General features: G+C 36.5%; 1 protein-coding gene across 2 annotated transcripts in view; it reads left to right on the top strand.

Moving 5' to 3' along the window:
- The first annotated feature begins 2,342 nt into the window (after positions 1–2,342).
- The window catches only part of LOC123536154 (condensin-2 complex subunit H2-like), a 41,902-nt gene continuing 21,398 nt past the window's right edge, over positions 2,343–22,846 (top strand). The window contains exons 1-5 of one of the 2 annotated variants that reach the window (XM_053528048.1): positions 2,343–2,462; positions 11,080–11,217; positions 16,935–17,092; positions 19,004–19,154; positions 22,425–22,504. In XM_053528048.1, coding sequence (XP_053384023.1) covers positions 11,089–11,217; positions 16,935–17,092; positions 19,004–19,154; positions 22,425–22,504 — 518 coding nt within the window. In that variant the 5' untranslated portion in view covers positions 2,343–2,462; positions 11,080–11,088. Of the gene's footprint in view, positions 2,463–2,699; positions 2,846–11,079; positions 11,218–16,934; positions 17,093–19,003; positions 19,155–22,424; positions 22,505–22,846 lie in introns of those variants that run through there. The other variant, XM_053528047.1, reaches the window with a different exon arrangement.

The following is a 22,846-nucleotide window of genomic DNA, read 5'->3' as shown; positions in this document are numbered from 1 at the left end:
TTTGTGGTGATTAATTATTTTTCCCTTAGATACAAGCATTTGTATATAAATCGAGTGTGCAATAGTTTGCGCGTGAAAATAGGGTAGGAGAAATTAGACAATACCGCGAAAACGAAGAGACCCCTGTTTTTTTTCGCTCATATTTCAATTCAATTTTTTTATCATAATTGTATTTGTGAAAAAAAGAACACACTACTTAGTCATTTTCCCTTTGAAAAAAATATAGGTTTCAATGGGGCCCGTTTTACCAAATGAAACATAATTACTTTTGGATTAATGGACAACCCAAAAATAAATTTAATCTCCGTAAAAACAGAAAAAGTCACAATTATATATATTTAGGGTTGAGCTAAACTGTGGGTTTCCGACGCGATTTGCGTAAGAAGTACGAATTTTACCTTTTCAATACAATGTAATATCGGGTGAGATCAACTTTTACTCTTATTTAAACAAGTTATGAAGGATGTAACTTGTTTTGGAAAAATCCCGCTCATTACACTTTTTTACCCTAAAGTTGAAAAAAATATGTAAGGTTTAAAACTTCTGAGATGCTTTTGGATTTTGGGCCCCACAGGTACAATTACTCTGTATATAAAAAAAAGGCAATTGTTTAGTTTGCATAATTACAATAGGTTTGGTTCTTTCCAAAAAAACTCACAAAACGTAGGGTCTCAAATGCGACAGCATTAAATTAAGCTGCTCAATATAGATCCAAGTACAGTTCACTTCCGGTTGTAGTCACGTGACCATAGTAAGTAAGCAATGTTGAGTAAATCGTCTGCAGTACACTGTGATATTTATAAATTTTTCAAAAAAAATCTTAATGAAGAAATTTTTGAGATTTGAAGAAACAACATCCATTCAAAGTTTTATTTTTATTTTTCCAGACTTATTTGTAAATTTTGGTTAGCAGGCTCAAATGATTCTTCTGTTGTTATGTATCAAAAATTTCCCGGCAATAGCAAAATTACTGAAAGGGCATTCTGTATACAATAATATACCCAAAACAACCCAAATAAATTGCAAGTTTTGCAAGATATGTCTTACCACTGAAGTTTAATCTTGAAGTATCTAAATGCATAATTGAAAGTGTAGGGGCACTGGTAAATATCCAAACGAACCTTAACAGTTTTACTGGTCTTTTTTCCGAAACAAGTGAATCGGTCTATATATTGAGTGCATTAAAAGGAATTTTGTTCCCTTCTTCGCGTCGAGTTATGGTTCACCCAAATAATGTGAATACACTCGATGACTGCTTCCTGGAAACTAATCAGTATTCGCCCGAAGAAGGGACTGTTGGAGTCACGGTCAAAATCCGCTGACAGGATTCGACCCCGCGACCTCCGGATTACGAGACATCTGTACAAAAATGAAAAAAGGTTAAAATTTGTATCTCAATTTACTCTATATAGTTTGAACTAAATTTGAATATACTTAAGTAAGTCAGTTTATTCAGGATTAATTGCAAAAATTGAAAAAAAAAGAAAGGAAAAAGATGTTAAAACATCATAGCAACCTGCCGAATATGAAATCGATTATCGAAAGTGCAAAGACTATGCCACAAACTGCAATTTTACCACAAATATTCAATGTGTGACTTTCATCGTACGTCATTCAGTCGACTAATTCAAGAGATACTCAGAATACTGCGTGAAAAACCTATCTCAGTATTTATTTCTATTTTTTATACAGGAATATTTTAAAAAAATGGGGTACCGTGTGTAAAACTTTTCAATGTTCAACGCTGCATTTTTCGTTGTAATCGGTACCCGACCTATCCTAAATTTTTTACATAACCCTAAATGTTTTTTGGTCTTTTAGATTTTTAATTTTTATAAAGTTAAAAAAAACTGCTCATTTTTATTCTTTAAAATTGGGAAAAATGTTCAGTGATATTAGAAATTATTCGTATTCATTTTTTTTACATAAAATAATTTCCGTAAAGTCTCATTGAACAAAAAAGTATAAAAAAAGCCCTGCCTTTACTACCTATTTTTAGGCATGTTCCGGACCAAGCATTTTTGGCTTTTGGGAATGCACAGGGGAAACAAAAACTCTTGAGGCCCGAAGGAATTCTTTTCTTCGAAATAAACAACTTTTTGGACAAAACGTGATTACAAATAGTAAATAATGATAACGATACAAATTTTGGGAACTAATAAAAAGGCTCGTCAAACAACGCTGTGAATAACGACTTCCCGCGGCATCATAAAGTTCAGTGTCTTAAAATGTATTTCGACCGTATCATTCGTAATTATATTAGCCTTCCGTCCGTAAGTTTCGGTGGTTCCGTAAATCGGAATCGGCTATTTCCGTGGTTTGGTTTGGTTTGGGCCGGGCCGTGCCGGGTTTTATTAATATTTTATTAATATTTGTGGTACCATCCTCAGGATTTCCGGTGAGTAAGTTGTCCAATCAGATTTCACGTTACAAACACGTCGCGGGAACTTCAAAACACGGAAGTAAGTCCAAAAGTTTTTCAATCTGTAAATTTACAGATCAAGTGTTTGAAAACTGCTAAAATTATATTTAGACACAAAATCGCAGCTTGAAATTAATTGATTACTTATGGTATGTATAAATAAAGGTCAGTTGTAAATTTCAGCCATTTCGTTGACTTTGATTTTTCTGAAAATGCCAAAAAAACCCAAAGTCAAAAAAAATGGCTAAAACCCACAAATGACCTTAATTTATGCATGCTGTAAATAAACCAATTAATTCCAAGCTGCGGTTTTGAGGAGACCTGATCAACAGTACTGGGATCGTCATTTTCCTTTTAGTACTTTACACTAAAACAACTGGATGACATGTTTTCTGACATCCGTAAATGCTGACACCATGACACGTAATTAACATTGACAAAATACACGCATTTTATTTCTACATCTACATCTATATGATACTTCCAACAATCATTAACGATTATGACTGGAAGGCGCTTGTCTGGGCAGTGTTGAAAATGAGAAAACTCATTAGGTGCAAAGAATAAGAATTACTACATGTGCTAAGTTAAAAAACATAGTGAAGGAAGTTACTGCAGATGTACAGTGACCAGCCGCTCAGCAAATATGTTGAGGCTGGGGCTGGACTGTACATATTGGGGAAGGCCATTCCATAGTCTGATTGTACGGGGGAAGAAGGAATTCATGTGGTATTGAGTACGGGACTGTGGAATTAGGTAGTTCAGGTTTCTGGTCGGAGTTAGATAGTTATGGTCGACGCATACATGATTTGTTCGGATTTTGTAAAAATAGATGAGAGAAGATTGTATGCGCCGTTGTTCTAAAGTTTGCCAGTTTAGGGTGTTAATCATCTGGGTTACACTGCTTGTATAGTTATAGTCGTTAAAGATAAACCGTGCAGCTGATCTTTGCACTTTTTCGACTTTGTATGAGAGGGACTTTTGCCAGGGGTGCCAGATGGATGAGCAATACTCAAGTTGTGGACGGACATAGGTGTTATAGGCTTTCTCTTTGACCTTTTTGTTTGTTGTCTGAACATTTCTTTTGATGAATTTAAGAGAGTTGTTTGCTTTAGAGAAATAGTATTAATATGTTCAGACCAGTTTAAGTCTTTAGTTAGTGTAACACCTAAGTATTTAGCGGTATCGGTAGATTTCAGTTCCTTGTCATGCAGGGTGTAAGGAAACATGACAGGGTTTCGTTTGCGAGTAATTCTCAGCACCTCACACTTGTCTGGATTGAATTCCATTGACCAGTCCTGTTCCCACTTTTCAAGGGCGTACAAATCTTTTTGTAGTGTTTGGGCATCAGATGAGGACTTGACTGTAAGGTATACTATGGTATCATCTGCAAACAGTCTTGCCTTACTTCTAATAGAATCTGGTAGGTCATTAATGTAAGCCAGAAAGAGACAGGGCCCTAGGACGGATCCCTGAGGGACACCGGACAGGACAGGCAGGGTGTCAGAAGTGCAGCCGTCTACAACTACTCTTTGGGTTCGACCCTTCAGAAATGACTTTATCCACTGTGATACCAGAGGGTGGACACCCAGCTCATTAAGTTTAAATATCAATTTATTGTGATCAACCTTGTCGAATGCTTTACTAAAATCCATTACTATTACATCTGTTTGTTGACCTTGCTCAAGGTTGTCGTAAACTTCTTGTGTAAAGCTGATCAGTTGTGATTCACAGCTATGCTTAGATCTGAAGCCATGCTGGTACTGGCTTAAGAGGTCATTATTGTCAAAATGTGTCATGATGTTAGAGACTAGAATGTGTTCCAATAATTTGGAAGCTATGCAGGTGAGAGATATTGGCCTGTAGTTACTGGCCTTGGATTTCGGGCCTTTCTTATAAACAGGGGCGACAACTGCACTTCTCCAATCTGGCGGGACACAGCCAGTTTCCAGGGATGACCTAAATATAATTGTAAGGATGGGCGCTATCTCGTGGTGTAGCTCTTTTAGAACTCTTGGTGAGAGTTCATCTGGGCCAGAGGCTTTGTTTGGAGAGAGCCCCTGCAGGAGTTTATCAACACCCTCTTCTGTAACGGAGATCATGGGCATGTTGGGTGCTGAAGTGTTTGTAGTAACTTTTTTGCAGAGTTGCTTCAAACTGAGTGGTTGTGGTTTTGAGAAGACCGACTCAAATTGCCTATTTAGTATATTGGCCTTGGTGGCAGGGTCAGTATATGTTAGACCCTCATGCTTAAGAGGTGCTACACCACAATTTTCTGTTTTCTTATGTTTGACATTCACAAGAATAAAATTTTGAAGTAATTTTCCTTTTTGGATGAATCATTTCAAGAAAGAGTAACGTGGAGTATTTCTTGCAGTATTTTCAACGTGAACAGTCAAACAATAGGGAAAGGATTAACTTCAACTAAATACAAAATGAGAATTCTAATGGTGGCACTACTCATGCCGATTTGACAACTTAAACTATACCGGAGGTTCCCAGGATATACCCAGAATGTCCTTCAAAGTTCCTTTGCACAGTCAGCACAGCAAATTTAGTGCAGAATCGTTTATTTCTACAGTCCAGATTGTGGTTATGATTTGACATTCAAATGTAACGGAGGACTTTCATATCAGCTTCAGATCTGTTTAATAAATAAATAAGGGAATTGGTAACTGAATAACTAACTTAAAAAAATATACCGGTAGTTGATATGAACGTCTTATTCAAAACTTTTTATCAGGGCTTATTTATAACATAAAATGAACAGTAAATGTCACTGTTGCTCACGTTTTTTACACCCAGTAAATCAAAATTTGATACATTGACTGTACTTTTACATGTCTAAATTAAATTTTGTTAGGAAATTTGGAAGAATTTAGTTTAAAACAAACCATTAAAAAACAATAAACACTTACTTTACTGAGTCACAGCTATCTATAGAGTTACAAGATCACAGAAACTCATGTTTTAGGTAATAGTTCATTTTATTCCTCTGACGAATCGCCTACAGTGTGCATTGTTGTATTAACTAGTTTCAGACTATGACACACACGCATATGTCACCCACAACTTCTGTTTTGTTGAAATTTTTATGCATCTGCTGATTTGCGATAACACTGCAGTGCCGCACAGTGTGTTTTAACGATTGCGTTAATTACAGATTGTGAAATAGTGATAATTTAGGTGTCTGTAGTGATATCTCATATAAGGTTCTGAAAGGAGCTCAGCAAGGAACTACATGTGGTATAATTAATAATTAGCACCAATTATCTCATTTGCACTCCACCCTTACAGAAGAAAAAGGCCTGCTGCGTACTCTTGCTGTGTACATACAGCGTATATGATGCGTACATGATGTGTACTGAAATCAATAGTACGCAGGATATACACCGCACATACACCGATAGTACGTTTGTAGTACACTTTTGACATGCAAATGAGCTCTGCCGCGTACTACTTGCTGCGTACATGCTGTGGACTACATAGTACACAGGATGTACGCTGGAGGAATTTAGTATGCGAGAAATAGTACGCAGCATGTACGCGGCACATACACTTTTCACATGCAAATGAGCCTGCGGTGTACTACCCCTGCGGCGTACATGCTGTGTACTCCTGCGGCGTACATGCTGTGTACTCCTGGCCCGAGTCCTGCGGCGTACATGCTGTGTACTCCTGCTGCATACATGCTGTGTACTCTTGTGGCGAAACTGCTGTGATAATGTAAATTCCTTACCCCACCAACTTTCGTATGCAAATGCTGATCATTTGGACAGAAAAAAACAGAACAAAGATAAGTGACATGCATCAATAAGTATTTACCCTTACCAAAATAATGTAGATTGATGTTATCAAATAAATTAGTATGCTTTTCTCCATCCACTTATCAATGAAATAAATCAATTTTTGTAGCATGTAATTTGGTAAACATTTGAAGAAAATGGCGTAACTGCATCAAGGGGAAACAACTTTAATGCAACTAAATATAAGTGTTATGATTTATTATAGACGATGTGTGCGTAGTATGTATTTATTTTGATTAAAATCCATCTGAGAACATTATCTAGGACTGGAATTATATAAGCATTTATACACTTTTACGTCCGTAAAAAGTAGTGCACCAATAAATTTTGGATTGATTTTTTCCAATGGGGCAAGCGCAATTAGCCAAAAACGTTCTGAAAATATACAAGCGGCAAATCCGATGAACAACTTTTTAATTTGGTGAGGCCTTAATGAGTTAACATAATGAGCATTAAAGCCTTTATAAAACATGATAGAGTGGTGTTTTGCTTAAGAGTATTCAAATAACAGTGAGAGCTATTAATTCTTCTCATTCGGGCGCTGTTGAGGCATTATCTTGGTAATTATTTCATGTATTACAAAATGTAATGCAACGAAGTTCAAATAAGGCTTTTCAATTATCCAAGTTAGAAAGCTCCAGGATTAATTCAAAATGAAAAAGAATATATTTTTACACTGCAAGCAAGGTGCAGCTCAGAAATCACTAAGATGTAAGCTTCACAAATGAACATTGCAAATAGTTTGGCAAATTTTTATTGTTCAGAATACCGGTAATCTGAACTATTCTATGCTATTAAGATAAAAGTTACTCGGAAATCAAGTTCTTGCTTCCAAAAAAAAAAAATGTACAAATCCTTCCTGCATGAAGTCCCTCCCGCGTATATGAAGTTACTTCAGACTTTAACTTATAAAAAAAAACTAAGTATAAATGCCAAAAGAAATTGTACAAGTCTTTCCCGCATATATGAAGTGTACTGCACAAATTTCAAAGTATCTGCGGTGTACATGCAGTGTACTATTTTCTTGTACAAGTCCCTCCTGCGTACATGCAGTGTACTCCTTAAATTTTCAGAGTCTGTGCTGCGTACTTGAAGTGTACTAGTGACCTCCTGCGTACATGCTGTGTACTCGTCGAAATAGTACACGGCATGTACGCGGCATGCGGTGTATGTAAAATGTACTCCTCTGGCGTACTACTGTGTTCGCGGCATATACACAGCAAATACGCAGCATGTACGCCACAGAGGCTTGCTTCTGTAAGGGCATCTCTATTATCTACCTCCATGATTTTATGTCTTTTCAGTGGTTTAAACAAAAATTTACACGTTAAGCTCACATAACTTCACACTTAACGTTGTGATGTCAGAGCAACATCAGGTCGTGACACTGTTCTGACATGTATAATACAGGGATCATCCTAGGTCAAAATTTTAGGGAGAAGTGACTTCTCTCTCCACAGAATTTAGGGAGAAGTTGAGGAATTTAAGGAGAAGAATCGGCATAGCATTCAGTTTCCTGCCTATATATATCCACTTTCTGTGGGTCTAGCTGTAACTTATAAACAGTAATTATTTAAGGAAATTGATTCTTGCATTATCATTTTCATGAATTTCTAAATAAAGTATAAACTTAGCTATGAAAAAGTCGCCTTTAAATTTTTATCCGAAATTTACATGTCCGAAACTCATAAATTTAACAGGTGCACGATCAAAACGCCTTGAAAATTTTCATTCATGTTTCGATTCTCATGGTTTTATAATGCCCGATTTTTGCATCAACTTGTCCAGATTTATACATTTAATTTATTTATTTATTATTTTTTTCGAAAATAATATCAAACTCGTAGATAATGGCGATCTTTTTACAATATTTTGTACGGCAGTTCTGATGTCCGCGAAATCATTTTTTATCCACAGTACCCGAGCAATTCATTTACAGAAATTGACTGTAATCATGGTAATTGAAATAATTTTTGAAGTAATCTTAAATAAAATGAAAGAATAATATACAATTGTTGCATAAGATCATACTCTCGTTAAGTTTATCGGCTTTTTACACGCCGATTGAAAATTTTCAAAATGGCGGCGGCTTACAATATTATTGATTGACACTGTGGGATATTAACGCTACGATTGGCTGAAGTTTGACAGGCGAGTAGGCAGGGTTGACTATGGATTTATCGATAATTTAATCTAGAATATGCATCAAGTTTTACAACTTTAAGTAAACAGATAATAACTCGCTGAAAAACTCGGCGATTTGGATTTCGCCCGGAGGCGATAATTGGGCGAAGTGGCCGACTTTAAAGCGAGGATATCACTCAAATCGCCTTGTAGGATGATCCCTGATAATAGCAAACTGGGAATTTTATTTCAAACCATTTTTTTTTAAAAAGCATATATTATTTGTATTTAGGTAATAGGAAACCAGTTTTGTATTAGTTTGGAACTTAAGTGTCTAGGCGTTCGGTATAGGTCCGGTTACCGGATGGCTAGCAAATTCTCAGGCGATTTTCTAGCCATCCGTTAATCAATTTCTTAATGAATCAGTATTGATTTAATATACTTTTACCTGTTATTAACTTTAAGAAAGTGAATACTTATCTGTAAACAAATTTTTTTGTGAATACATACCAAAGTATATTTTTAATCATCTCAAAGAGATTAATTACTGCCTTTTCAGTCGATAAAACGAACATTTGCTGAAATGTTTAAGGTTTCATAGGTAATTCTAGTTTTAAAAAGTTGAAAAATTCAACTAAAATGGGAATTTTAGCTTTGAAATTGGTCGAAAAACAAAATATTTGCCATTGGGATTGGGGCCTAAATTGGCCAGAAAAAAACCCACTGGATTATCTTAGTACTGCACACAAATGTTCCCCATGACATGATGATAAGACAATGTGTTGTGTCACTATTGAAATTTAAGTAAAAATAGTTTTTGTTTCTTAGCTCCTAAATGCATTGAAGCCCGCCCGCTTAGCTCAGTAGGTAGAGCGTCGGTCTACGGATCGCGGGGTCGTGAGTTCGATCCTCGGGCGGGGCGTATGTTCTCCGTGACTATTTGATAAACGACATTGTGTCTGAAATCATTAGTCCTCCACCTCTGATTCATGTGGGGAAGTTGGCAGTTACTTGCGGAGAACAGGTTTGTACTGGTACAGAATCCAGGAACACTGGTTAGGTTAGCTGTCCGCCGTTACATGACTGAAATACTGTTGAAAAACGGCGTTAAACCCAAAACAAACAAACAAACCTAAATGCATTGAAGCATGTTTAGTCCTAACACTTTGCCAGCAACCACAAAGACAAACACTAACAAGTTTTCCACGGGTAGGGGACTTCTCAGTATTGCTACTGCAATACTCGGTCACTTGTTAGCAATGCTCAGGTGAGTTTTTCTGATCGCTCGATGTCCGGCGTCTGTCTGTCGTCTGTCAACATTTAGCTTGTGTATGCGATAGAGGCTGTATTTTTCAACTGATCTTCATGAAATTTGGTCAGAATGATAACCTTGATGAAATCTAGGCTGAGTTAGAAAATGGGTCATCTGGGGTCAAAAACCAGGTCACTAGGTCAAATCAAAGAAAAACCTTGTGTATGCAATAGAGGTTGTATTTTTCAATTGATCTTCATGAATTTTTGTCAGAATGATTACCTTGATGAAATCTAGGCCGAGTTCGAAAATGGGTCATCTGGGATTAAAAACTAGGTCACTAGGTCAAATCAAGGAAAAACCTTGTGTATGCGATAGAGGCTGTATTTTTCAATTAATCTTCATGAATTATGGTCAGAATGATAACCTTGATAAAATCTAGGTTGATTTCGAAAATGGGTCATCTGGGGTCTAAAACTAGGTCACTAGGTCAGATCAAAGAAAAACCTTGTATTTTTCAATTGATCTTCATGAAAATTGGTCAGAACGATTATCTTGATGAAATCTAGGCCGAGTTTGAAAACGGTTCATCTAGGGTCAAAAACTAGGTCACTAGGTCAAATCAAGGAAAAACCTTGTGTATGTGATAGAGGCTGTAATTTTCAATTGATCTTCATGAATTGTGGTCAGAGTGATTGCCATGATAAAAATCGAGGTCAAATTCGAATAGGGATCATCTTGGGCCAAAAACTAGGTCACTAGGTCAAATCAAAGAAAAGCCTTGTGTATGCGATAGAGGCTGTATTTTTCAATCGATCTTCATGAAATTTGATCAGAACGATTGCCTTGATAAAATCTAGGTTGAGTTTGAATGTGGATCATCTGGGGTCAAAAACTAGGCACTAGGTCAAATCAAAGAAAAAAACAATGTTTAGCAATAGAGGCTGTATTTTTCAGTTGATCTTCATGAAATTTGGTCAGAATGATTGCCTTGATGAAATCTAGGTGGAGTTCGAATATGGGTCATCTTGGGTCAAAAACTAGGTCACTAGGTCAAATCAAAGAAAAACCTTGTGTATGCGATAGAGGTTGTATTTTTCAACTGATCTTCATGAAATTTATTCAGAATGACTGCCCTGATGAAATCTAGATGGATTTCGAATATGGGTCATCTGGGGTCAAAATCTAGGTCACTAGGTCATATCAAAGACAATACTTGTTTAATCTTAAGAGACCACATCTTTGGTCCAATCCTAATGAAAATTGGCCAGAATATTTGTTTCCATGAAATCACAAGGTCAAACATGTTTACACTGTTATGGTGTGTTTCTCAGGTGAGCAACCTAGGGCCATCTTGGCCCTCTTGTTCAATAAAGGGATTAGATATTCTGTATATTGAGGTCTGCTTTGAAAGTTGTGTTGACTGGCATTTTGACAATATTTAACTATATTTTACATTATTTAATACCTTGCAGTATAGCAGAATGGTGATTTCCGCAAGCCAGGTGGAAGGAGCAGAGGCCCGCTATGCTCACATTCTACAACCTATCAAAGACCTCACAAAGAATTGGGATGTTGATATTGCAGCTTACTTAGAGGACTATCTAGATGAGGTATGGACAATGTGCTATATCTACCTAACTTTTGTTCCTCAACCAAGACAGTTGTGGGGTCAACTTATCCATGCTTATCATATGTCATCATGGTACTCATGTATGTCTGCTAAGTCACTAAGTCTTCATACATCTTCAGATGGAATTAGTTATAGAAGGTAATTATTATTAGTCCCCTACTGGTTGAAAACCAGTTTCGTTGACTATAGGAATGCGCTTTTCCGTCATTCCGTCCGTCCGCAATTTCGTGTCCGGTCCATAAGTCTGTCATCCATGAAGGGATTTTAATATTACTTGGCACAAATGTTCCCCATGATGAGACGACGCGTCATGTGCAAAACCCGGACCCCTAGCTCAAAGGTCAAGGTCACAATAGGAGGTCAAAGGTCAACAGGGCTTTTTTCCTGTCCGGTCCACAACTCTTCCATCCTTGAAGGGATTTTAGTATTACTTGGCACAAATGTTTCCCATGATGAGATGATGTGTCGTGCGCAAATCCCGGACCCCTAGCTCAAAGGTCAAGGTCACAATTGGAGGTCAAAGGTCAACAGGGCTTTTTTCCTGTCCAGTCCATAACTCTCCCATCCATGAAGAGATTTTAATATTACTTGGCACAAATGTTCCCCATGAGGAGACGATGTGTCATGCGCAAAACCTGGACCCCTAGCTTAAAGGTCAAGGTCACAATTGGAGGTCAAAGGTCAACAAGGCTTTTTTCCTGTCTGGTCCATAACTCTCCCATCTATGAAGGGATTTTAATATTACTTGGCACAAATGTACCTCATAATAAGACGATGTGTCATACACAACTTTCAGACCCCTAGCTCAAAGGGTCAAGGTCACACTTAGCAGTCAAATGTTAACATAGCATGAACAGGGTCTGTTTTGTGTCCTGTCCATAACTCTAACATTCATTAAGGGATTTTAATATCACTTAGCACAAGTGTTCCCCATGATGAGACGACGTGTCATGCGCAAATCCCGGACCCCTAGCTCAAAGGTCAAGGTCACAATTGGGGGTCAAAGATCAACAGAGTTTTTTTCCTGTCCCATCCATAACTCTGCCATCCATGAAGGGATTTTAATATTACTAGGCACAAATGTTTGCCATGATGAGACGACGTGTCATGTGCAACACCCAGTACCCTAGCTTAAAGGTCAAAGTCACACTTTGAGATCAAAGGTCAAGAGAATTTTTTTCCTGTCCGGTCTCTAAGCAGGATTTAGATATCAGTTGGCACAAATATTCCCCTGGATGAGACAACATGTCATGCGCAAGAACCAGGTCCTTAGGTCTAAGGTCAAGGTCATATTTAGAGGTCAAAGGTCAAATTCAAGAATGACTTTGTACGGAACATTTCTTCTTCATGCATGGAGGGATTTTGATGTAACTTGGACCAAATGTTCACCACCATGAGGCACCCTTGTTTTTAGAATTACATCCCTTTGTTGTTACTATAAATAGATTTTATTGTAACTTTTTTATAACTGGCAGTAGAGAAAAATCGAGACCACTTTTATGTGGTACAGCATGCATGTTACATCCAATTTTTAGGTGTATTTTGACCCTATCTCTACCTGGTAAAGAGTTTCATGTGGACTTATATTATTATTATTTTTTTTTTTATTATTTTTTTTAGCTCACCTGTCACAAAGTGACAAGGTGAGCTTTTGTGATCGTGCGGTGTCCGTCGTCCGTCTGTGCGTCCGTAAACTTTCGCTTGTGACCACTCTAGAGGTCACATTTTTCATGGGATCTATATGAAAGTTGGTCAGAATGTTCAGCTTGATGATATCTAGGTCAAGTTCGAAACTGGATCACATGCCGTCAAAAACTAGGTCAGTAGGTCTAAAAATAGAAAAACCTTGTGACCTCTCTAGAGGCCATATATTTCACAAGATCTTCATGAAAATTGGTCAGAATGTTCACCTTGATGATATTTAGGTCAAGTTCGAAACTGGGTTACGTGGGATCAAAAACTAGGTCTGTAGGTCTAAAAATAGAAAAACCTTGTGACCTCTCTAGAGGCCATATTTTTCATGAGATCTTCATGAATATTGGTCAGAATGTTCACCTTGATGATATCTAGGTCAAGTTCGAAACTGGGTCATGTGGGGTCAAAAACTAGGTCAGTAGATCTAAAAATAGAAAAACCTTGTGATCTCTCTAGTGGCCATATTTCTCAATGGATCTTCATGAAAATTGGTCAGAATGTTCACCTTGATGATATCTAGGTCAAGTTCGAAACTGGGTCATGTGCGGTCAAAAACTAGGTCAGTAGGTCTAAAAATAGGAAAACCTTGTGACCTCTCTAGAGGCGATATTTTTCAATGGATCTTCATGAAAATTGGTCAGAATGTTTATCTTGATGATATCTAGGTCAAGTTCGAAACTGGGTCACGGGTTAAAAACTAGGTCAGTAGATCTAAAAATAGGAAAACCTTGTGACCTCTCTAGAGGCCATATTTTTCATGAGATCTTCATGAATATTGGTCAGAATGTTCATCTTGATGATATCTAAGTCAGATTCGAAACTGGGTCACGTGGGTCAAAAACTAGGTCAGTAGATCTAAAAATAGAAAAAACCTTGTGACCTCTCTAGAGGCCATATTTCTGAATGGATCTTCATGAAAATTGGTGAGAATGTTCAGTTTGATGATATCTAGGTCAGGTTCGTAACTGGGTCATGTGCGGTCAAAAACTAGGTCAGTAGGTTGAAAAATAGGAAAACCTTGTGACCTCTCTAGATATTTTTCACGAGATCTTCATGAAAATTGGTGAGAATGTTCACCTTGATGATATCTAGGCCAGGTTTAAAAGTGGGTCACGTGCCTTCAAAAACTAGGTCATTAGGTCAAATAATAGAAAAACCTTGTGACCTCTCTAGAGGCCATATTTTTCAATGGATCTTCATGAAAATTGGTCAGAATTTTTTATCTTGATGATATCTAGGTCACATGTGCTCAATTTGTTTAGGAAAGAATAATAAAGATGTTTTAGGCACATTCCGGCCAAATTAGTTTCAGAAAATGTCATTCGTTTTAAGTTTGAATGCTTTATAATAGATCAAACCTTATGTTTCACTGTGAACAATAGTTTCTGTCAAATTTTTTTTTAGGTCACTATGTCAAATAATAGAAATAACAATGTCATACTCAGTTGAACACTGGGTCATGTGGAGATAGGTGAGCAATTCAGGACCATCATGGTCCTCTTGTTTATTTTTTTTTAAAGATTAATTTCCCTTTGTTGATACTATAGATAACTTACATGATAACATTTTTATAATCAGCCAAAAAAATTCAATATGAAAACAACTGTGGGTTTTTATATATGCACATTTTAATCCAAGTGTGTTGTTATAACATATTGTATATGTAGTACAATATTGTTTATACATCATTGACAGATATCAGTTCATTATGTTATACTGCAGTAGAAAAAATTAGGTGCCTTCCAGTAGGGGACTTTGTATTGCATGGCAATACTTCATTAACTTGTTATCTTTTAAATTAATTGATTATAAGCGTCCTATCCTGAGGCTGTGAAAATCTAAGTATATAAAGGAAAGTTTAAAGCAGTTATTATTCCATGATGTATGGTATTTTGTTAATAAGTTGCAACCTGTTTTTAGCCCACCTGTCACAAAGTGACAAGGTGAGCTTTTGTGATCGCGCGGTGTCCGTCGTCCGTTGTTCGTGCGTCCGCCCGTCCGTGCGTGCGTAAACTTTTCCTTGTGACATCTCTAGAGGTCACATTTTTCATGGGATCTTTATGAAAATGGGTCAGAATGTTCATCTTGGTAAATTCTAGGTCAAGTTCGAAACTGGGTCACGTGCCGTCAAAAACTAGGTCAGTAGGTCTAAAAATAGAAAAACCTTGTGACCTCTCTAGAGGCCATAATTTTCAATGGATCGTCATGAAAATTGGTCAGAATGTTCACCTTGATGATATCTAGATCAAGTTCGAAACTGGGTCACGTGCGGTCAAAAACTAGGTCTGTAGGTCTAAAAATAGAAAAACCTTGTGAACTCTAGAGGCCGTATATTTCACAAAATCTTCATGAAAATTTGTCAGAATGTTCACCTTGATGAGATCTAGGTCAAGTTCGAAACTGGGTCATGTGCCATCAAAAACTAGGTCAGGAGGTCTAAAAATAGAAAAACCATGTGACCTCTCTAGAGGCCATATATTTCACAAGATCTTCATGAAAATTGGTCAGAATGTTCACCTTGATGATATCTAGGTCAAGTTCGAAATTGGGTCACGTGTGGTCAAAAACTAGGTCAGTAGGTCTAAAAATAGAAAAACCTTGTGACCTTTCTAGAGGCCATATATTTCACAAGATCTTCATGAAAATTGGTCAGAACGTACACCTTGATGATGTCTAGGTCAGGTTTGAAACTGGGTCATGTGCCTTCAAAAACTAGGTCAGTAGGTCAAATTATAGAAAAACCTTGTGACCTCTCTAAAGGCCATATTTTTCATGGGATCTGTATGAAAGTTTGTCTGAATGTTCATCTTGATGATATCTAGGTGAAGTTCGAAACTGGGTCACGTGCTGTCAAAAACTAGGTCAGCAGGTCTAAAAATAGTAAAACCTTGTGACCTCTCTAGAAGCCATATATTTCATGAAATCTTCATGAAATTGGTCAGAATGTTCACCTTGATGATATCTAAGTCAAGTTCGAAAGTGGGTCACGTGCCATCAAAAACTAAGTCAGTAGGTCAAATAATAGAAAAACCTTGTGACCTCTCTAGAGGCCATATTTTCCATGGGATCTGTATGAAAGTTGGTCTGAATGTTCATCTTGATGATATCTAGGTCAAGTTTGAAAATTGGTCACGTGCCTTCAAAAACTAGGTCAGTAGGTCAAATAATAGAAAAACCTTGTGACCTCTCTAAAGGCCATATTTTTCAATGGATCTTCATGAAAGTTGGTCTGAATGTTCATCTTGATGATATCTAGGTCAAGTTCGAAACAGGGCCATGTGTGGAAAAACCTTGTGACCTCTCTAGAGGCCATACTTGTGAATGGATCTCCATAAAAATTGGTCAGAATGTTCATCTTGATGATATCTAGATCAAGTTTGAAAGTTGGTCACGTGCCGTCAAAAAGTAGGTCAGTAGGTCAAATAATGAAAAAACGTTGTGACCTCTCTAGAGGCCATATTTCTCATGGGGTCTGTAGGAAAGTTGGTCTGTATGTTTATGTTGATGATATCTAGGTCAAGTTTGAAACTGGGTCAACTGCGATCAAAAACTAGGTCAGTAGGTCTTGAAAAACCTTGTGACCTCTCTAGAGGCCATACCCTTGAATGGATCTTCATGAAAATTGGTCAGAATGTTCACCTTGATGATATCTAGGTCAAGTTTGAAACTGTTTTACGTGCCTTAAAAAACTAGGTCAGTAGGTCAAATAATAGAAAAACCTTGTGACCTCTCTAGAGACCATATTTTTCAATGGATCTTCATGAAAATTGGTCAGAATTTTTATCTTGATAATATCTAGGTCAAATTCAAAACTGGGTCACATGAGCTCAAAAACTAGGTCATTATGTCAAATAATAGAAAAAACGACGTCATACTCAAAACTGGATCATGTGGGAAGAGGTGAGCGATTCAGGACCATCATGGTCCTCTTGTTAGACTTTTGTATCCAGAAACTTACAGAATAGGTAAAACTATTTCTATATACTTTTTCAACTTTTACAGCTGGAACATACAACAATATCATTTGATGGAGGTGTAACTTCAATGAATTTCGCTCAGGCAGCATTACTGGTTCAAAGTTCAGCATGTGTCTACAGCAAGAAAGTGGAGTACTTGTACAGTCTTGTACATCAAGTTCTGGAGACGCTTGCTAATAAAAAGTAACTAGTGATTCTGTAGAAATTTTTGTGCTTCCCAGAATTTTTGGGGGGATATTAGATTTGCCATTGTCTGTCCATCTGTCTGAATTGTGTTGTGCATATCTCAAAAAGTACTTGTCCGAGATCCATCAAATCTCGCAGGATTTGTATTCAGCATGGGAATGTGCACCAGGGGCTTTAATTTGAATCTCACACAGCCAGACCAGAGTTATGGCCCTTGACTTTGACAAATGTATGCATAAAAAGGGCCTAAGTTTGTGTTGCATGTATCTTTAGAAAAAAGAATTTGACCCAGGATTATGAAACATTACACGAACATTATTCAGCATGTAAAGTTGTTGGGTTTTGTTAGGATATCACTCAACCAAACTCGATCAAAGATATGCATAAAAAGGGCCTAAGTTTGTGTCGCATGTATCTCAGAAAGAATTTGTCCAAGGATTATGAAACATTACAGGAATATTATTCAGCATGTTAAGTTGTAGGCTTTTGTTATCACTCAATCAGTATGGCTCTTGTCACTTAGTCAGAAAGGCATGAAAGGTTGTGTATTACATATCTCAAGAAGTAGTTGACCTAGGATCATGAAACATAGGAATATTATTCAGCATGTGAAGTTATGCACCTGGGATTTTGTTCCAGATTTCTTCAGTCAGACAAGAGTTATAGCCCTTGATTGTCAAACATATGCATAGAGGGGAAACAAGTTTGTGTTGCATGTATCTCAAAAAGTATTTGACTTAGAGTCATAAAACATTAGAGGATGTTATATAGCATGCTGATGTGAAGTTGTGCACCTGGTGTTCTGTTTGGAGTTTTACTTAACCAGACCAGAGTTATGGTCATTGACATAGTGAAAAATACACAAAGTGCTTGAAGTTTGTGTTGCATATATCTTAAAAACTATTTCACCTAGAGTCATGAAACAATGTAGGAATATTATCCAGCATGTGAATTTGTGCTTCCGAGTTCTTTTATTATTTCACTTTGACCAGAGTTATGGCCCTTGACTAAGTCAAAAAATAGAAGTTTGTGTCCCATGTTTCTCTAAAATTTATGTACTTGACCTAGAGTCATAAAACATTACAGGATTGTTATATAGCATGTAAAGTTCTGCACCTGGTGTGCTCTTAGGGATTTCACTGAGCTAGGAAAAATGCACATAGAGTGCTTAAACATTTGTGTTGCATATATCTTAAAAATATTTCTCATAGACTCATGAAACCATGTACAGTGACAGGAGTTCAGTTTGTGGCATCTGCAGTGTTAGAAATAAGACAATGCCCACTTGCCCATGAAATTCAAATTTCAGCAGGGATAGATCTATTCCTACGGGCTTGATGGTCAAAAGATTATAGCTAATGCTGTGGTTGCTATGGGCAAAGCAATAACGTCATTCTTTAACTTTCCCTTAAATTGTTGTGTAATGTTTTTTCAGGTCTGTTGTGTTAGAAGTAAGACAAAACCCATTTGCTATAATAATTGAAAATGATAGATAATACCCTACAGACTTGTTGGCAAAACATTATGGGTAATGTTAAGGTTACTACTGTCAAAGCAATTAATTTTTTTTTTTTTTTTTTGAAAATGGTCATGCTCGTGTGTGACATGTATATAATGTATGTAATATGGGCTAATGTAAAAGAAACTTTGAATATTTTTTTCTCTAAATCCATAATAGCTAAAGCCTTGATATTTGTATAAACCTAATTCTGTACTTATAATATTACGTTATACAAACACACATGAAGCCTTCTACACAGGTGAGCGCTTTAGGGTCAGTGACCCTCTTGTTTGGTTGTATATGTTTTGGTTAATGGAAATACCAATATACCTTATTCCTACAATAGAGTGGAATATAAAAATGCATCTACTATCTCCATGTGACTTCTAATTATAAGTATGTTTCAGAAAGCAGGCCCAGAAATCATCTGTAGATGATGAAGGTAATGATGCAGATGCTGACTTCAATAATGATGATGATGATGAACAGTTTCTTAGTTTGGATGATATACAAGAGGGTAAAAATCTCAACTTAAAGGAGGAATTTGATGCTGGTGAGGTGAGTTTTACATTTTAAAATAGTGTTTCAAATCAGCTATCTGTATACAAACTTCACCAATGATTTGAAGACAGGAAGGAACAAGATAATGCAAGGTATGTTCTTTATAATTAGGGTTCAGTTTATTTAAATTTTTAGTTTTCAAGTGAATGTTTTAAACTTTAAGCCTGCTAAATTTCAGAAATGGACTGGTCCATCATTTAATTTTGGCAGTACCATTTATTAATCAAAAGGGTGTTCACTGAAAATTTACTGACTGAATAGCGAAAAAAAGGCAGGCTGAGCTTGGTCTGCATTGGTCACAAAAGCAAAATCTCTTGCCGCCAGTAGGCTAAAGGTTAACCTAATTTACTTGTTAACCCTTAGCCTGCTGCAGGCGAATTTAACAGCCTTTGCAAACAGCTTGGAACCAGATCAGACGCCGATTAAAGCGGCGTCTGATCAGGTTCCAAGCTGTTTGCTACTCTGACAATATTTCTTCCAATTTTAGAGCAAATTGAATGAACTTTACAATTTTAGCAGACGACATTTCCAGCAGACGACAATTTATCTAGCATGCTAAAGGTTAAAGACATTCAATTGAAAATTGTTACTTTCATTACTTTGTTGAATGCTGAAGCTGATTTTGTTTAAACAGAGAAAATTGCTGTTGAATTACTGACAGACTGGCAACATTTGAACTGTACAGATATTCTAAAGGTCTCTCAGGGTGATATTTTACAAATGTCTTGAATGTCAATTTTATGGCCTTAAATGTCTTTTGCCCATTGTAACATTTTTAGCTCGACTATTCGAAGAATAGTCTAGCTATTCTACTCACCCTGGCGTCGGCGTCGGCGTCGGCGTCGGCGTCACACCTTGGTTAAGTTTTTGCATGCAAGTACATACAGCCATCAGTGAAAGGCATATAGCTTTGAAACTTATTTCTTCTTTTTCTAGGTCAATTACCAACCTCTCTGGGTCAAGTCCCATAACTCTGACATGTATTTTGAGCAAATTATGCCCCCTTTTGGACTTAGAAAATTTTGGTTAAAGTTTTACATGCAAGTTACTATCTCCAAAACTAATGCAGATATTGATTTGAAACTTCACATGTGTCTTCGGGGTTATAAAACTAGTTGATATCAGCAAGTCCCATAACTCTGACTTTCATTTTGGCCAAATTATGCCCCCTTTTGGACTTAGAAAATTCTGGTTAAAGTTTTGCGTGCAAGTACATACAACTATTTCTAAAAGGCATATAGATTTAAAACTTATTTTTTCTTTTTCTAGATCAATTACCAACCTCACTGGGTCAAGTCCCATAACTCTGACATGTTATTTGAGCAAATTATGCCCCCTTTTAGACTTAGAAAATTTTGGTTAAAGTTTTACATGCAAGTTACTATCTCCAAAACTAATGCAGATATTGATTTGAAACTTCACATGTGTCTTCGGGGTTATAAAACTAGTTGATAGCAGCAAGTCCCATAACTCTGACTTTCATTTTGGCCAAATTATGCCCCCTTTTGGACTTACAAAATTCTGGTTAAAGTTTTGCGTGCAAGTACATACAACTATTTCTAAAAGGCATATAGATTTAAAACTTATTTTTTCTTTTTCTAGATCAATTACCAACCTCACTGGGTCAAGTCCCATAACTCTGACATGTTTTTTGAGCAAATTATGCCCCCTTTTAGACTTAGAAAATTTTGGTTAAAGTTTTACATGCAAGTTATTATCTCCAAAAATAATGCAGATATTGATTTGAAACTTCACATGTGTCTTCGGGGTTATAAAACTAGTTGATAGGATCAAGTCCCATAACTCTGACTTTCATTTTGGCCAAATTATGCCCCCTTTTGGACTTAGAAAATTCTGGTTGAAGTTTTGCGTGCAAGTACATACAGCTATTACTAAAAGGCATATAGATTTGAAACTTATTTTTTCTTTTTCTAGATCAATTACTAACCTCACTGGATCAAGTCCCAAAACTCTGGCATGTATTTTGGGCAAATTATGCCCCCTTTTGGACTTTGAAAATTCTGGTTAAAGTTTTACATGCAAGTTACTATCTCCAAAACTAATGCAGATATTGAATTGAAACTTCTCATGTGCCTTCGGGGTTATAAAACTAGTTGATAGCAGCAAGTCCCATAACTGATATGCATTTTGGTCAAATTATTCCCCCTTTTGAACTTAAAACTCTTTTGATATTTAACTTTTTTGGGTAATATTTTCCTGCTTCTGGGTCAATATTTCGAATAGTCGAGCTTGGCTGTCTTACGGACAGCTCTTGTTATTTTTAACCCTTACCATACTGGACATGATTTTGCCTTTGCGACCAGTGTAGAGCATGATAGCCTGCACATCTGTGCAGTCTGATCATGATCTGCAATGTTCACTATTCAACCGGTAATGTTTTTGATAAGCACCGCTTTTAACAGTTAATGGTATTGGAAGATGGACAAGCTCTACAGAAATTTAGCAGGGTAAGGGCTAAATATCAGACTTAAAACATTGATGAATATGGACCCTGCACTTTGTAATGCTATTTCTTTGCTCACTGTGATGAAAGCTGTCAGATCTACTGGGATGTTTGTTTCTGTTTCTTGTCTAGACACATGTTAATGATTTTCAGCAAACTTCTCAGCTATTATCAAAACTGAATAAGCTTCATACATGCTTTCCTCATGATAATTTCAACTGAATGAATTTAGGTTCTTTAAGTCTTGCATGCTTTCATTTTGATGAAATTATGTGCTGTTTTGTACTTAGCCATTTATTTTCAGCAAGTTTTAATTTGTGTTCTTTTCAGTCATTTCACATATTGTCAGTGATACTTTACACTTGTCTTTGCCATTATATGTGCCATATTTAATTCAGCACTAGGTGAGGTACCTGGCTACTGTTCCAAGGATTCTGTTTGTAATTTATATAACTGTGGTGATTAAGAGAATATATAGTATGTCATGTATTTAATTTAAAATTTTAAAACAAACAATCACTTTATTTCATTGTCATAAAATTTTGTGGTTTGGGAAAAATGGCTTTTTCATAGGGACATGAATTACTGTGGATTTTAGATATTATACAAAACGAACAGAATTGGACATTTATTAGTTCTTCGGGATTAAATTTTGAAGATTTTCACAACTACAAACTTTAGTTGCCCATTAATATTAATAATTATACAGTGTTCAGTACAATTTTGAATGCAAGTGAAGTGATTATTACTGTCCCAGTATCAGTATTCTTTAGTTTCATCAAAATATACTTTCTTGTTACCAGGAATTTAAGTTGTTACCAGAGATGCCTTTGTGTTTGATACCTTTGGATGAGGGAGACAAAGGTGAAAATCCTTTACTGAGGTAAGTTGCATGCTCAAATATAATATCTGATTTTAATGAAGGACAATTTACTATGTCGACAAAAATCCACCCCCACTCATTTTATTGGTAGACAAAATCACTTTCTGTAACTTCAAAAGTTCATTTGAAGAGAAAAAGGCAATTTAATATATCAGTCTTAATTGAAAGTATGGTATTTTATATATCCTGTATTTCTTCTCCTCCCAGGGGTAATAACAGAGCTTTCTTTTGTTCATCCTTTGTAATTCAACTTGCTGATAAATAATATTCCAATCTTTTCATGTAGTTGTCCCACGTGCTTGATAAATTAGTGTTTTGTCCCAAAACTTTAAATGGTTTTGG

The sequence above is a fragment of the Mercenaria mercenaria genome, chromosome 17, assembly GCF_021730395.1.
Source record: "Mercenaria mercenaria strain notata chromosome 17, MADL_Memer_1, whole genome shotgun sequence".
Classification (NCBI taxonomy): domain Eukaryota; kingdom Metazoa; phylum Mollusca; class Bivalvia; order Venerida; family Veneridae; genus Mercenaria; species Mercenaria mercenaria.
Note: the sequence above shows the minus strand (reverse complement) of the source record. Positions and strands in the feature narration are given on the sequence as shown.